General features: G+C 34.5%; 2 protein-coding genes across 4 annotated transcripts; one reads left to right on the forward strand and one right to left on the reverse strand.

Annotated features, from left to right (window-relative positions):
• Nucleotides 1-1,417: 1,417 nt before the first annotated feature.
• Nucleotides 1,418-4,200, reverse strand: LOC128240237 (uncharacterized). Its single transcript, XM_052956774.1, has 5 exons — nt 4,122-4,200; nt 3,313-3,552; nt 2,625-2,845; nt 2,260-2,368; nt 1,418-1,762 (listed from the first exon to the last, which is right to left on the reverse strand). Exons 2-5 carry the CDS (start codon nt 3,472-3,474, stop codon nt 1,421-1,423), a joined length of 834 nt encoding a protein of 277 aa, XP_052812734.1. The 5' UTR covers nt 3,475-3,552; nt 4,122-4,200; the 3' UTR covers nt 1,418-1,420.
• Nucleotides 4,201-4,243: 43 nt separating this feature from the next.
• Nucleotides 4,244-14,244, forward strand: LOC128240222 (BTB/POZ domain-containing protein 6-like). 3 transcript variants are annotated; one of them, XM_052956764.1, is made up of 3 exons: nt 4,244-4,416; nt 6,506-6,780; nt 12,831-14,244. In XM_052956764.1, exons 1-3 carry the CDS (start codon nt 4,390-4,392, stop codon nt 13,861-13,863), a joined length of 1,335 nt encoding a protein of 444 aa, XP_052812724.1. In that variant the 5' UTR covers nt 4,244-4,389; the 3' UTR covers nt 13,864-14,244. The 3 variants fall into 3 exon arrangements, with proteins under 3 accessions (XP_052812724.1, XP_052812707.1, XP_052812717.1); XM_052956747.1 differs by having other exon boundaries at nt 4,253-4,425; XM_052956757.1 differs by having other exon boundaries at nt 4,253-4,425; nt 6,509-6,780.
• The last annotated feature ends 1,783 nt before the right edge of the window (nt 14,245-16,027 follow it).

The following is a 16,027-nucleotide window of genomic DNA, read 5'->3' on the forward strand; positions in this document are numbered from 1 at the left end:
CTGTAGACCCAAGTTAAGCATACTCATGATCCGCTCGGCTGGGTTTACTCAACTATGTCCTGGTGCGCAACGTCCAAGATTCAACATGTCTAAGTTCATCTCTTTAAAGATGCAGATTGCAGCACATTTAACAGACAAAGTGTTGCGTTGATCTGTGCCACCGTCTGAAAAACGCAAAAGTACTCTCGGTAACGGTCACGCTTTGCAAGGATGGTACACATAATGGCTGCATGCCGAAATGGCCCAGAGGTTTGGAAACACTGTCATTTACCACCACATTGACCTGTCCACGCACAAATGACTTCTCAATATCAAGTGGAATTTCACTTTCAAGGTATACTGAAGGACATAAACTAGATTTCGTCATATCGTGGTCCAGTGCTTCCAAACTTTCAGAAACTGGAGCTAACGTCTTCTTGCCACGAACACCGGTGGACACCAACACACCTGGATCTCCGACTGGGACTTTCGCTTTGTCGTCACAACACAGCATGATGGCATCTGGTCCCAGTTCAATAGCTTTAGACTTGAAATATTTGAACTGCGCAGCACAGTAGTGTTGATCTAGATGCTGAACTCGTAGCTGTCGCTTCTGAATCTTATACTGGACAGGTATACGGCTTGTGAAATTCAATGCTGCATGAGTATATGGATTGCGCGGTGTAAACTGGAGACGTACTAGACTTTTAGAGGGTACCAGGGTTCCTTCTGGGCATTTCTCAGCAGCTTGGCTAATTAAATCACCGAGGGATATCCAATGGCTTAAATGTGCTACCCTATGCCGCCTTTTATCTGCTGCAGTTACGTTCTCCACTACCTCCTCTAGTTTTTCAAAGAAAAAAATCAAATTTGTCAGATGGTCGGCCATTGTTTAATTCTCGCAGATCAGGAACGAGACCTGTTTCACCCAATGAAATCAATTTAATTCGTTGTTGCATTTCTGGGTTCGAAGCAACAGATGCGGCAAGGGCCAATTCTTTGTACACAAAATCTAAAATTCCTGGCTGAATTTTAGCAATGAGACTAATTTTTGGTCTAAACTCCCTTTTCATTGCCCTTGTATGGTACTCTGGTAATTTGTTATGAATTTGAGCTATGACTCTGACAGGCTGAATATGGGCATCATTAGCAGACCTATTAGATGGAACTTAAGCTACAAACATAATAGTAGATACATCTCCTCCTGGACAATATCTATACAGGTCAACATCAACAGATAGACTGAGTTCGTCAAAGAACCTTTTCATTTGCATTCTGTTTTCAAAGGGTGAGGCAAGATGTACACTTTCATCAAACAGTATGGGCTTCAGAAAATCACAGCTTTTGACCTCCTCATCAAACAACTTATATTTATCATACACAAAAGGAGTTTTGGCCCGAAATTCTACAGAGTTGTCATTTCCAACAGTTCTAGGAGGGTTTAGCTGATCGTGTCTGTGTGTTTGACTTTTAGTATGTTTTCTAAATACATTTTATAGTGAACAAGACACTTTGCCAGACACTCAACCTCTTCCTTGAACTGCTGCCAATGTACATCGCTGTGAAATATTGGTTTTGTAATAATATTCACTAAAGCATTTGCATGACTGTCACACTCTGCTTGCTGAAGTGGTTGACTTTTCAGTTTTTTTCCTTTTAAATCATTAAAGCCTTGGAATTGCGCAAACATTTCTGGCACTGGTATGGCGTCTCTATATGTTTTGGCCGCGTCATTTATGGTGAGATGGTGATTTGTCAGACACCAAAGGGCATTGGTGATCACCTGAAATAGACAAAACAAATACTATAGACGAGAAAGACTGAGAAAATCTTAATAGTATAAACTTTTTAGTGTCACTTTTGACAAATGCCCCCCCCCCCCCAAAGTGGTGCCTTGAATAGCATACTATTAAAGTGACCTTGCCCAAGACCCTGTAGGCACAACCTGACTCTTCATCATGCCTAACAGTTCTGTAAAGTTCTATTGATACTTAAATTTATACTTACTCAGTTTAGTTTATTATGCATGAAACACAAAATAACATGTATGGAAATTCATGCAAAACTATTAAGGAGCTTGCCTGTGACCATGACAAGGGCCCTACTCTTGTTACTTGCATACCTTCACATCATACCCAATATTTGTGTGAAGTTTCATTGAATTCCTTTGAATAGTTATGACTCAGACTGGGACAAAAAGTGTTTTGCACGGATTAAACTATAAACTAACATACGGACGGACAGATAGCGAGGGGGACTTAAAAATGTCTCACCACTCACCTGAACTATGTATTCTCCTTCGTCTGCAACACTGCTTTTGTGCATTTTTAGATTTCTCTGCACCATGAGCTTGACGACATCATTGTACAGCTCATCCTTTCTGTTGTGACTGAAAAGAGAAATTTGGACACATATTTTATATAAATGACTATCTGCATCTGCAGAAATTCATACATAAATTTTCTGCTATGCTTTTTGTACTCCGAAAAACAGTTCTTCTTTAAATGAGGGTTTACTGCACTTTAAACTATATTTTAGTCGTATGATGTGTCTAACATGCAGTTGCCTCACTAGCGAAACACTGTTCTGTATTAGGTTAAAAATTAAAATACATTTCAAATGATCAAGACTGTCTGAATTCATACCAGGTAGATTTTATTTTAATCTTGACCTTTTCACCATCCATGAGGATTTGAAAGGCATTTACAACAGCAGCTGCAGGGTGTTTTCCAGACTCATAGGTCGAAGGAATTTTTCCAGGCTCCATTGCACAATGAAATGCCACTGCCCGCATGTCGGCCACAGCCTTTAGGTCTGCCAATGTCATCTCCTTGGAGACTTGGAACCCATCAGCTTCGATAGCAGTCTGAAAAGTTTGTATTAAACATGCTATAGATCTTTAATATAGTGGCTTGGATTCATGAATTTAACACTGGCTACTGTGACCACCATGTGATAGAAATGGTATTAATGGATGCAAAGTGATCCGATCATTCTGAATGTGTTCAACCAGCTGTACTATATTCAGACTTCTGCAGTATCTTCACATCTAAAATTTGGTATTAAAAGTTAAAGGAGGTTTACATTTATTAATAACTAAATAACGGACCGTATTTTCTGAAAACAGAAAAACGAAAGTACACGTCGTTTTCTGAAAATGAACTTAGAGAACGAATGATTTTGTAAAAATAAGATAATGGGATAGACCTCTGTCTTAATATATGCATGAAGGATCGTTAATTGGATATTTTTTTCGGCACCAGCTATAACCATTTTCATGTGATGATCGGCAGTTTCACCGAAGTATCGAAACTTCCGAAATGTTGAACTTACCGAGCACCTTGCTGAATAATCGCACGGAACATCCTTGTTGTGCACTACTAGATATACGCTGTGTATCGTCTGGGTGTGTTCTATTGGCAATATGACTTTATTGACGTTGTTATTATTGAGCTTTGGACAAGTTAATGTCACAGCCAATAAGCTCTTCGCCATTGCTAACTTGCCAAACCGGAACCATGCGACGAATTTGTACACGACTAAATTATCGTTGTCATCACAGGCCAGAGATCACTAAAAAAAAAATTCTAGAATTTTTTGGGGGAAAGAATTGCTGTCGGTGGTAAAAAATCACGGTCGGTCGGGTTACAGGAAACAGACATATTTTTTTAGGCCTGACATGAGAGTCATGCTCTATTGGCAATGTGATGAAGCTACTTTTTAGAAGCAGCTAGTGCAATTTTACATATCGTATGAAGTTAGTTTTCCACTTATGCTGCTGACCAGGAAAAGTAACAAAGAGAAACAACAGAACTGGGAAATTTGAAACATAAAACATTGAATTTGTATGCAAACAAACAAATCTTGCAATAAATAGTGTTATATTTATATTTACACGTTCCATTACCCATTTAAATTTCCCATTTTAACCATCAGTCTGAATCAGAGAAGGTGAAGTGAATTGACAAACATCCGAAAGTGCACAACATCCGAATTACGTAAAGTTCACTTGAGTCAAAATGTTTCTTTCTAGACATGAGATCACAAAAAAAATGGAGTATACTGTTATTTTCTTACATTTTAAGAGTGTTCAAATGCCGTTGTTTATTAACGTGATCAACAAAAGTAAAATAAATGATAACCTTATAGTGTCCACAGGGCGCCGCCGTTATTGGCCTTTGCCTGACCCAATAACGATAGTGTAAGGGGAAGGTACTTGAGACTATTGTTGGATAAGATTTGTTGATAAACCAACAGCTTTAGTCATTAAGTGGGTTATCTTTTACATGCATTACAAGTGTTTATAGATAAACCAGCACTTCATCATTTTCTGAAAATGCACGATTCATGTTTTCAAAAAAGGACCTCGAGTTTTAACCTGCATAATAACTTGTGAAAATCATTTTCATCATGGAGGTTTGTGAAGAAGAGAGGAAGGTAAATAAGGTAATTGTCGTATATATTTTGTTCACAATAGATGGACTGTTCACCACCATAGCACGCTATCTGTACACATATCGTTTGTTTTGATTTTATCATCAAGGTTTAATGTATTCAATATCGTGATGCATTACAAATGTTTAGTGGCATATAACTGCCGTAAGATAACATGTTAACGTTCGGGCATTGTTTCATGTTAACCACTTAATTTTCGCAATAATTATATACCTATCTAGTTAATATTTGTAAAACTCTTTCGGTCAGATAAAAATCATAAGACTAAAAACTGGCTTGAAAGTGACCAGAACTGCCACCTGTTACCATTTTAGCTGTACATCATTAACAGGTTAACTAGTAATGCTCTGCGAATTCCACTCAATAAGTAACATAATACCTGGTTAACTAGATAAGATTCGTGTTACCAGTTATCTATAAAGGCATTTTTGGCTTCTAGCAGTAACTGGTTATCTAGTCATGATTTGCGAATTCCACTTAGTAAGTAACTTACTAACTAGTTAACTAGATAATATTCATATTACCAGTTACCCATAAATGCATTCCTGATTCAGGCGCTAACAGATTATATATTTATGGTTTGCGAATTCAACTTAGAAGTAACATACAACCTGGCTAACTAGAGAATATTCGTGTTACAACGTACTAAGTGAAAGTCGCAAATTATCAGTAGATAACCAGTTGTAAAACTATATTTATAGATAACTGGTAACACGAATCAAATTTATATAGAGTTTTATATTTTATTTCAGAAAACAATAGGCATTTTTGATTTTATGTTCTTAACCCAAATCCTTCTAAACGAAAGTTTAAATAGATTTTGTTTATTTGCTTACTTTTCAAAAGACTCCATACTTCAGGGTTATAAATAATACAGTAATTTTATCCTGACCGTTATACCTTAACTCACAATATTTCTGTAGTAATAACATACCATCTTCTTGTAAACCAGCTTCTGATACTGGCAACAAAACAATATACCAGCATACAATAATATAGCTATCAAACACGTTTAAATTTTAACCCTGATTGGTTTTAGTCATGAAATACTCTTCTGTATAATTTAAATAAATATAAAATAAAAAGGGGATACGGATTTTCCTTGATGGACACCTAACAAACATACGTATCAGACTATCACTTAAAACATTGTCATATCTATACTTAACATCAATGAATATTGAATGCAACATTTTACCTCTTACATCAACTTTAATGAGTTCCTATCATGAACTTGTAACATCCCTTTCAACAGAATCAAACGCCTGGTTAAAATCCACACAAGCAGTAAATAACTTCTCATTATTATTCATGAAGTATTTTATGATACTATGTAAAACAAAAACAAAACACATATCAATAGTTCCCATATTTTGTCTAAAGCCAACCTGAGCCTCAATATATACATAATATTTTTCAGTCCAATCAGTTTAGTCATTCAGAAAAAATAATCTAATTTATATAGTTTTCCCTAAGTAGACCATTTCAAAGTAAGTTGCACAGAGGGCAAATCAACATAAATGAAATTCGTCCTCGATAGTAAAAACATTGTTTTTAAAACATACAGGGTAAAATCTATATTCTTTATCTGTTTTTTGATGACTGCCTTTTTTCAATTCCTAAATAATGCAATTAATGTCAGAAGTTTAATACAGTTTTCGCAGATATAAGACAGATCCATAGATAAACATTTATCAGGATTTAGCACAGTTTTAAATGCCTGTAATAAATCGATTTCGGAGATTCGATCATTTATTTGACTTTGAAGACTCTGTAATGCATACTCTTTTAGTCCAGTTTTGAACAATGTATGTATAATATCTACAGCACTTCCATGTCTCGTGAAATCCAATAGAAAATACATTTCTTAACAGACAGAAATGATTATTGTCGTAAACATGTTATGAAACAGTTTCTTGACAAATGTGAACGAATGTTTAAACATGTGTTGCCATTTATTTTCTATAAGCCTCATCTTAAATTTAATGATTCTAGTAGCTTTGGTTTGGTTGTACTGTGCTCAATTCTTATACTTTGCTTACCCTTTTCTATCGACAATATTTATTTTCAGCAGATGATGGAGATAACGATGCACAACAAGAGCGAAGACCCATGGCAATACTCGGACGACTTTGCTGAAACTAACCTGCAACTACTTGAAACACAAATCCTAAGCGATATCGCATTTTCATTTGAAGAGGGGAAGGAGGTTGTCAGAGCCCACAAAAACATGCTTTCTAGCAGGAGTCCGGTGTTCTATACGATGTTCTGCGGTCCTTTACAAGAATCGTCTGCGGTGATAGAGATACCTGATGTAGATACAATCATTTTCAAACAGTTTTTAAGGTACGTGAATCTATTCCGTTTTCATTCCATGTTAACGATCGATCTCAAATCTGCATCAAGACGCAGACTATAAAATGCAACTATTATAAACGCTAAAAAGTCATATATTTATATACCGAGGGCTCAACGCAATAGTGTCGTCACTCCATTTTTTTCACAAAATGTTGTTTTTGCATTTTTCACATACTTTAACAGTTTTTCATCTGTCATAAAAAAATATTTTCTAAAAATATCGATTTTTAAGTATTTAAAATGAAAAGTTTTCCAAAAGTCGTATCTTAATTTGACTATTTTCATTTATGCGACACTGTCGTAACTTGAGTTACATACAGTGTTGCACTGAAAACTATGCCAAGTTTGATTTAAAAATATGCAACACCGTAGTAACTCAATGAATTTCACTAAAATGATGTTATAATAATGGTGCTGTGAGTTTACTTTTCTCAGAAAAGAAAACAACAACAGTAAATATACATGTACATGTTAAAAATTGTGAAATCCAAAGAATTTTGAAGATTTATATACGCCACATCTGAAGATAACAGTTTTTAAGTGTTTTTATTTGTTTTGTTTTTTAAATAGCTATGAAATATTCCTTATCCTAGTTATGTATTGTAACTTGTGCTTATAGAAGTTAAATGATTACCTTAATATATGATATTCTGAGGCGATATAAGTTATTGCAGTAGCATATTAAGTGAATTAAGTCTCATCCTAATAAAACTGACTTTTTCCATAAATTGCTTAATCAAACTTATAGGATATTTATGGTAGCATTTTGATAAATAAATGAGTCTTACTAATTCCTTTATACCATAGTAGTTAAAATAGCTTGCATTTTTAATGTGGTATTGGAAATCTAATATTTGTCGAAAAAAATTACCTAAGGCAAAATATTGTGATTTTGATAAGAATTTTTGCTCCCTGAAGTTGATATTAGTCAAAGTGGTTGGGAATCAAATAATGCTTATTCAAATACAGTTCTTGTCAGTTTTTGATGCCAACAATCTTCAGATTTCACATTATGCTCCAAGCAAAAGCTACTTGGCATCAAGGAAGCAAAGTGGCTTTTGCTTGAAGTCACATGATGTGAAATCTGAAGACTGAAGTGTTTTGTGGCAGAGGGTGACAATGTGTAGCAAACTTTGGTGTGCGCATTAGTAACATCCTATACAATTCAACCAACAAACTGGAATGAGGAAACGATGGATGATTTTTTTTTATTTAGGGGTGACAAACTTTTTAGCGATGTCAATTTAAAAAGACTATACTGGTCAACAGATGCAATTCCTGATGTTGTGGACTTTGTTAACATTGTAATGGAACATGCACTGCATGGAACAACTTTAGATATAAATGGTACCGAAGTTGCCTTTTGGTCTCTTAAAGATGCCTTAGCAGATACATTAGAATTGGATTGATGGGGAGGTGTTATTGGTTATGATGCTGATGTGGTTGATAGCAATGATGTTAGTGAGGGAGGTGTTAATGGTTATGATGCTGATATGGTTGATAGCAATGATGTTGATGGGGGAGGTGTTAATGGTTATGATGCTGATGTGGTTGATGGCTATGATGTTAATGAGGGAGGTGTTAATGGTTATGATGCTGATGTGGTTGGTGGCAATGCTGTTACTAGGGTAATGTTAATGATTATGATGCTGATTGGGGTGATGGCAAAGATGCTGATGTTGATGATGATGGTGGGTGTTTTTGGAAGATGATGATATACCATTGATTTATCTTGTTGACAAAGGGGAAATTTTATTAGCTTATGAAAGTTAAAGCCCAATTTTAAAACTAACCAATTTAATAAACAGATTTATTAAGCTTGTGCATAAAGCAAATCATTCCAGATGTCCACCATCCCGTTTTCCCCCTACTCCCACAGGACACTGCAGTGTCAAAGTCAAGGGAAGTCATCGCAAGAAAACTTGATGAACACATGCATTCCACACATGAATTTCAAAAAATAACTCTACTATAATAGATCATTTATATACGAATATGAGTAATCATGTAACTGAATGGTGTGTGTCTCACTTATCACTAAGTGACCACTTTCCCGTTTGTTTCACACATTCTATTACAGACAAATTACCAAAATTGGCCCCTAATAGCCATACAGTTATACAATATAGATCTTTTAAGAAATTTGAAAAAGAAGCTTTTCAGGCAGAATTGATGTTTTCAGGACTGGATGAAATAGACTCATTGTCAAATTCCAATGATGCACTGAAAAGATTTTATGAAATTCTAAATGGCATTTTATCTAAACATGCCCCAGTCAAAGATAAACGTGTGAAACGCGAGAATCAGCCTGATTGGTTTACTGAGGAAATTATATCTATAATAAATCACAGGGATAAATGCCGAAAAACTGGCAACATAGACCAGTATAAAATACTTAGAAATAAAGTAACTTCTATGATAAAGAAAAGTAAAAAGAATTTTTTCAACAATGCAATAAAAGACAATAAAAATCCGACATATTTATGGAAAAATCTAAAAGATATTTCACATTTGAATCAATCAACTGTGACAGCATTACCTCATAAAATGACATTTAATGAATTTCCGGTTGAAGATCCGTCAAATATTGTAAACGAATTAAACAGTCATTTTGTAAGCATTTCAAACATTATAAATAAAACAAAGTTTTTGAATACAAATTTTAGAAACTTAAAACATATTCTAGATACAAAACTAGGTACAAATAGGTTTGAGATTAAACATATTACCCCTTATGAAGTCCATACTATTATTGATAAATTAAATGTTGGAAAGGCCACAGGCATAGATGGAGTAGGCCCCAAAATTTTGAAGCAATGTGGTGATACTATTACACCTTGTATAGCATCAATTATCAACAGTAGTATAGCGCATGGAGTTTTCCCTGATAAACTGAAAGAAGCACGAGTAATACCAATTTTCAAGTCGGGCAACAAAGAGGACCCCAATAATTACCGCCCCATTTCAATACTCCCAACTATATCAAAAATCTTTGAAAGGCATATAGCGACACAGGTACAGTTGTACTTTGAGAAAACCGATGTCATACACAAAACACAATCTGGATTTAGAAAACACCATTCATGTAACACTGCTCTAATAAGACTTATAGATACTTGGATTAAAGATGTTGACAGTGGTAAACTAGTTGGTGCGATATTTTTGGATTTGAGAAAAGCTTTCGATTTAGTTGATCATGAAATTCTTCTTTATAAATTGAAACTGTATCATTTTTCTGAAATAGCATTGAATTTGTTTAAATCATATCTTGAAAATAGAAACCAAATTGTAAAGATTGGCAAAATTAAATCGCAAAAACTCACTGTTACATCTGGGGTACCCCAGGGTTCCATACTGGGACCCTTGCTTTTTATTTTATACATAAATGATATTGCAGTTATGCATCCAACATTAAATATAGATCTATATGCAGATGACTCAACACTTTATGAATCTGGATATCAGTTGACGGATATTCAAAATAAATTACAACATCATTTAAATTATGTTAATAAGTGGTGTCAACTAAATAATATGTCATTGCATCCTTCCAAGACTAAATGCATGTTAATAGGGTCTGCAAATAAATTAAAGAACACTGGGAATCTTGAACTTTGTATTAATGATGTTCAAATAGTTAATGTTGTTGTGCAAAAGTTATTAGGGTTGTATATAGATAATACACTAAACTGGCATGTGCAAATCGATTATGTTTGTAAAAATCTGAATAAGAAAATTGCACTTCTAAAAAATATAATATATTTCCTCACACCTGATACAAAACGAATGTTTTACAATGCATATATTCTGCCAAATTTTGATTACGGCTGCTTGGTCTGGGGCAAGGGAACCAATTCATATGTGAATAAAATAAATAACTTACAAAAACGAATTGCAAAAATCATACTTGGTAAATCTAAACGAGATTCATCAACAAATCTATTTAAAGAACTAAAATGGCTAAACTTCTCGGATAGATGTAAATACCACGCAGCAGTATTAGTTTACAAGACGTTGAATAGCATGGCTCCATCATATATGTCAGAATTAGTAACAGTTTCAGACAATAATGTACATATGCTAAGATCAATGGCACACAAAGATATTGTTTTACAAACTAGACCTCGTACTAATTATATGAAAGCATCGTTTACATATTACAGCAGAATTGTTTGGAATAATATACCTTTGGAAATACGAGAATCAAAAAACTTTAATACGTATAAAATAAAGGTCAAACAGTACCTCATAGGAAACTTGTGATTATACAAATTGTGATGTTTTATTCATAATTATATTTAACTGAGAGTATCTGTCTAATATTGATTCAACATCATCATCATGTCATCATATGCATCATTATCGTCAGCATCAACAGCATACTTATAATCATCATCATCATCGTCATCGTTGTTAGCATCGTCTTCATGTTTGTCTTATGATTATTTGCCATATTTTCATTCTGTTTCAGAGGGCCATATCGAAAATAAGATTCTGCAGTTTTGTACATGATCTTAATATGTCACCTTCTTAAAATAAAGATATTATTATTATTATTATTATTATTATAGTCTGAAAATAGTTTTTCAAAGTCATCCGAAAAACATAGTTCATTAGTTTTTCTTGTTTTACTTGGTGTAATGCTGCTTTGACTAAAACATATTTCCTGGCAATGACCGCAAGTGTTTTTGAACCAGTTGAGTAGAGCTCAATTAGGACAAGTGGATTTTGTATATTGATAAGAACTTCCCCTTTATGGAAATAAACCAAACATTTGAAAACAATGGTCAATATTATCATTAGATTCCTTTGAAGACATTTTTTTCTGATATTTTCAAAAACATTTTCGCTGATTTTTTTTAAATGAAATTTAATTGAACAGTCAGATGGAATTATCAAGAAATTTGCCAATTTTTGTCAGTTATATGGGAATGATTGTTATAAAGTAAAGAATATAAAATAAATATACATTATTTCAAAATATGATGATAGTATTGATAAGTGTGCTTTATAGCTTTGCAAAAATGATGTTAATTATAGCTGTTTTAGAACTTATGTTTAAATCATGAACCTATGCTTTGCTAAAGCTTAAACATTGTTGTTAAATTTTAGACACAGGATGAACAAAATCTTGTTGTGCAAGTTAAATACTTAAGTGATTAAATGTCCAAAAGTAATACAGTCATGTTGTGTTATGTTCTGAGTTATGCTTCATTGTTTTACGGCTCATACAGCCTGACCCTTTCCTAGTATTTAAGTGTAAAGTTAGACCTCTACTCAACTCGAATAATAAGCAAATCAAGTGATGCACTACTTGGTTGTAACAATTATCATATAATAAAAGTTGTCCATTATCTGTTTAGTTATAAACCATATCTCTCATTGTAAATGACAAAGACAAAAAGTGCTACAGTGTTGCATAAATATATTTTCTCAAATTGAAATAATATCAGGTGGAAAACTGTCGTAAGTCAAGTTACGACAGTGTTGCATAAATATATACTTTCATGAAATCTGACTTTTGAGGTGGAAAACTGTAGTAAGTCAAATTTTATCAAATTCATCTTTTGTGTTCAATGTTTGAACATAATATACTTTTTTGGTTTAAAACTAACATACAGTACAGCATTGTCATGTTCAAATACTTCAAATATATCCAACACAAATAAATTAAGAATTTTTTTCCTTCTCCTGAACAATTTTGAAAAATGGAGTTACGACACTATTGCGTTGAGCCCTCGATACGTTTATAAATCCATTATTTTTTGTGATATTGGAACTCAAAGTGGTAATATATTCAGAAAGTTATACCACTATAGCACTGCTAGAAGGAAAGTACTAGTGAAGGTAAAACTTGCTGTTTTTAGTCTGAACTCACTCATGAGACTGTTTTAAGAATGGGCCCAGTACTTTCTTCCTCAGAAAACAAGTTGAATGTAAACAATGATCAAAAATGCATCCATTTTCTAAGTTATGGGCGATGTATAAACACTCTTACAAAATTCCGCTTGTCCTAACCATTATACATAACTTTGTAGGTTTCTATACACCAAATCGTGTGACGTCAATGCGGATTCGGTGATGTACTTGATTTACCTTTCAAAGAAATATGACGTGCCGTCATTGCAAAACACTTGTCGGGAATTTCTGAAAAAAGGCTTCAATGTGGAAAATGTATGCACAATTCTGGGCCAGGCGTTGCACTTTCAAGAAGTTGATCTACAAAGGGATTGTTTGAATTTTATTTCAAAGAAAACCGCAAAAGTGCTAAAGTCAGTATCATTTCTGAGTCTTCCACCATCTACAGTTGAATTAATTCTTCAGGAAGAGTCTTTAAAATGCTACGAAATCGATGTCTATTTTGCTCTTAAAGCATGGGCTGTTAAAGCTTGCAAACAAAAAGGAAATGATCATGCAAACACAGACATGATTCGTGAAGAGATTGGATGTTTGCTACGGTTAGTTCGATTTCCAACCTTGAGTGCTAAAGATTTTGCCACACACGTAACTGACGATGGAATTCTGACACAGGCAGAAAAGCTTGATATATATCGGGATATCATTCTTGGTGAATCAGTCTCTGGCTATCCAACAAAACGTAGACAACGTCCCACTTTTCGAGTAAAAAGATTCAAATCCGTCAATGCCGAACCATGGCTACACGGGAATAAAATAGATGGTATCAGTTTTACAGTGTCTAGGCCGTGTAGATTGATTGGAGCAATACTATACCGTCCCATTCATGAAGGTATGGTAGGAGGAAAGATATCAGTATATGAAGACGGTGTTTTAAAAGGAGACATACAAGAAACCGTTTACTTTGCACCAGAAAAGAAAACGTCTAATGTGCTGATTCCCGAAGTTCAACTTGATCCAGTCAAAACATATGGCATTTGCCAAACGTTTACCGGAAAAGGAACATACAGTGGTAAGGAACCACATCTATCACACGTCGTGAATGATGTAAAGATACAGTTTGGAGATATGTTTTGTGGAAAAGGGATGTCGTCGATTTCTACTGGTCAGATATGTGGAATAATTATCGACGTTGAACTAAATGTTGACAATTAACTGAGAATACAAACATTGTTTGAAATAAATGCATTGCTAGTTTACGTTCTTCAAACGGAACCTCGGTGGATACTGAAGAACCAGTATTAGTTGTTTATAAGAAAACGATTCATTGTTTTAACATGATCTTTTGCGCTTTGATGTTTTGTTTTTTCGATATCTATACTGTCTGTTTAGGATGCATAATATATTCTTGATCGTCTAACTTGCATATAGTGTTATACTATAAACCTTTCCTTGAATTAAAATCATTCATGTATATATACTGTCTAAGAGAAAATCTCGTTGATTTTTCTGCAAAACTGCCGTATAATTAACCAATATTTACCAATCGATGCAATGTATCGGGCTAATCAATATCTTTTTGTTTTCATCATTGAATTAAAAATAAAACAGTTTCAGATTTGCTTAAACATATTTTATAATTAGCAGATAGTAGTCAAGGTAAGTCAGAAATACATTGGAACCTGACTCGTAGAAAACGTGGTCAAGTGCATGTTTGGAAGATGCCATCCTCGGCAATAACATAACAAGTGCGCAATATAGCCTAGGCACACGCTCGTCTGTTGTTGTTTTTGTTTGGTTGTTTTCTGTAGAACATGGGGCATAACTCAAAATTAATTAAAACAAGATTTTTTGGCCCTTTTGTACATGAGCGTATTGTGTCGGAGAACATAAATATGTTTTTTAACTTGAATATATTGTAATGATGGTGTTGAGCTACGATGAACGTTTTAGCACAACGACGGGGCCGACGACGACACCAAGGCTAAAAAAATGCTGGAATTTCTTTTATCTTAAAAAATGCTCGAAATGAAGATACTTTTCTCAGTTGTTTTATTGGAGTGGAGTGGGGGTCACTAGGTATTCTAGGATCGATCCAATGCCTTGGAAAAGGTACTTTTGTGGAAAATCTCTCCAAATGGCTCATATGATTCTTTGTGAAATAGCTCCCTATTCCTTTCTTCTCTCCAAATGCTACCTCGATTTAACTACCCACATTCAAATGCGTTGATAATGAGGGACTAAACCATTCAAAAGAGAGGTTGTGTAACAATACTTATACAGGCACGTGTACGTGGCAACGAGTTACTATCTCATTACCAGATCTTAATTTAATATCGTGACCTATACTTATAATACTTACTTGTTCCCAAACTGACTATGTCGTGACCACGACAAAGATATAACTAAGACGTGGACATGCCATATTAAGTCCTGGGAATGAGTATATCACACATGCCACTTCTATTCCACCATGAAAGGTTTACAAAAACGCGAAAATTGTTGTCTGCAATTGACACCACTTCAATTACTATAAGGCCACGCCTACAGTGCCATGTGACCCCTTAGTAAGGGCCCTCCGACATGAACACAGAAGCAGACGATAATTATACAGATGCCAAAAAATGCATATTTTAAGCAGCAATCAGGAAAAATGTCAGTATTATGGATTTCCTTAATTGTCTTTACCATCTCTTAGTTATGAGAAACATATTTTGTGTTAAATGTATAGAAAACAGAGTAATTACACTACTGTTGACAAGATTGTCGGAGGTCAAGGCGGATAGTAACGGGCAACTGATAAGCTCCGCCAAATTTGGACGCTGATTGGTCGGTCGGGTATCGACCGGCCCGTTTGACTGACAGGCCGCGTCATGCTAATTGAATGTAGGCGTGTCCTTTCGGATTATGTCACTAGGATTTAAATCATGCATAGTCTGTGCGGTTTACGGTGTAGTGGACACATACAAATTGTTTTATTCTACAAAACGTTGAGGGCATCCCAGACGATGACAGTTTGTTTTACTTTTGAGTGTTTTAAAGGAAATAAGAAAAAGCTCAAACCAATATTTATAGGCGATTTAGGGCAAATTATACCAATTCAGAAGTGACTTTGGTGTGTCATACATTTTTTTCTTTTAATAAACACAATACAGTGGATACCATCTCAGACTAATGGCTCTTTCCATCTGTATATGTTTTAAAGCTAAATTGTTTGTGTTTTCAAAGACAGGCCGAATATGCTTGATCCACTTTTTGGTTGACATTTTCACCGCATTGTTTATACTCCTACAACCTATGTAGTAGTTAGTTATCAGTGTTCGCCCTTCATTTTCCAAAAAATCAGGGGCGCTTGAATTTTTTAAATATTTTGTTTCTT

This window comes from Mya arenaria, chromosome 1, assembly GCF_026914265.1.
Source record: "Mya arenaria isolate MELC-2E11 chromosome 1, ASM2691426v1".
In the NCBI taxonomy this organism is placed as follows: domain Eukaryota; kingdom Metazoa; phylum Mollusca; class Bivalvia; order Myida; family Myidae; genus Mya; species Mya arenaria.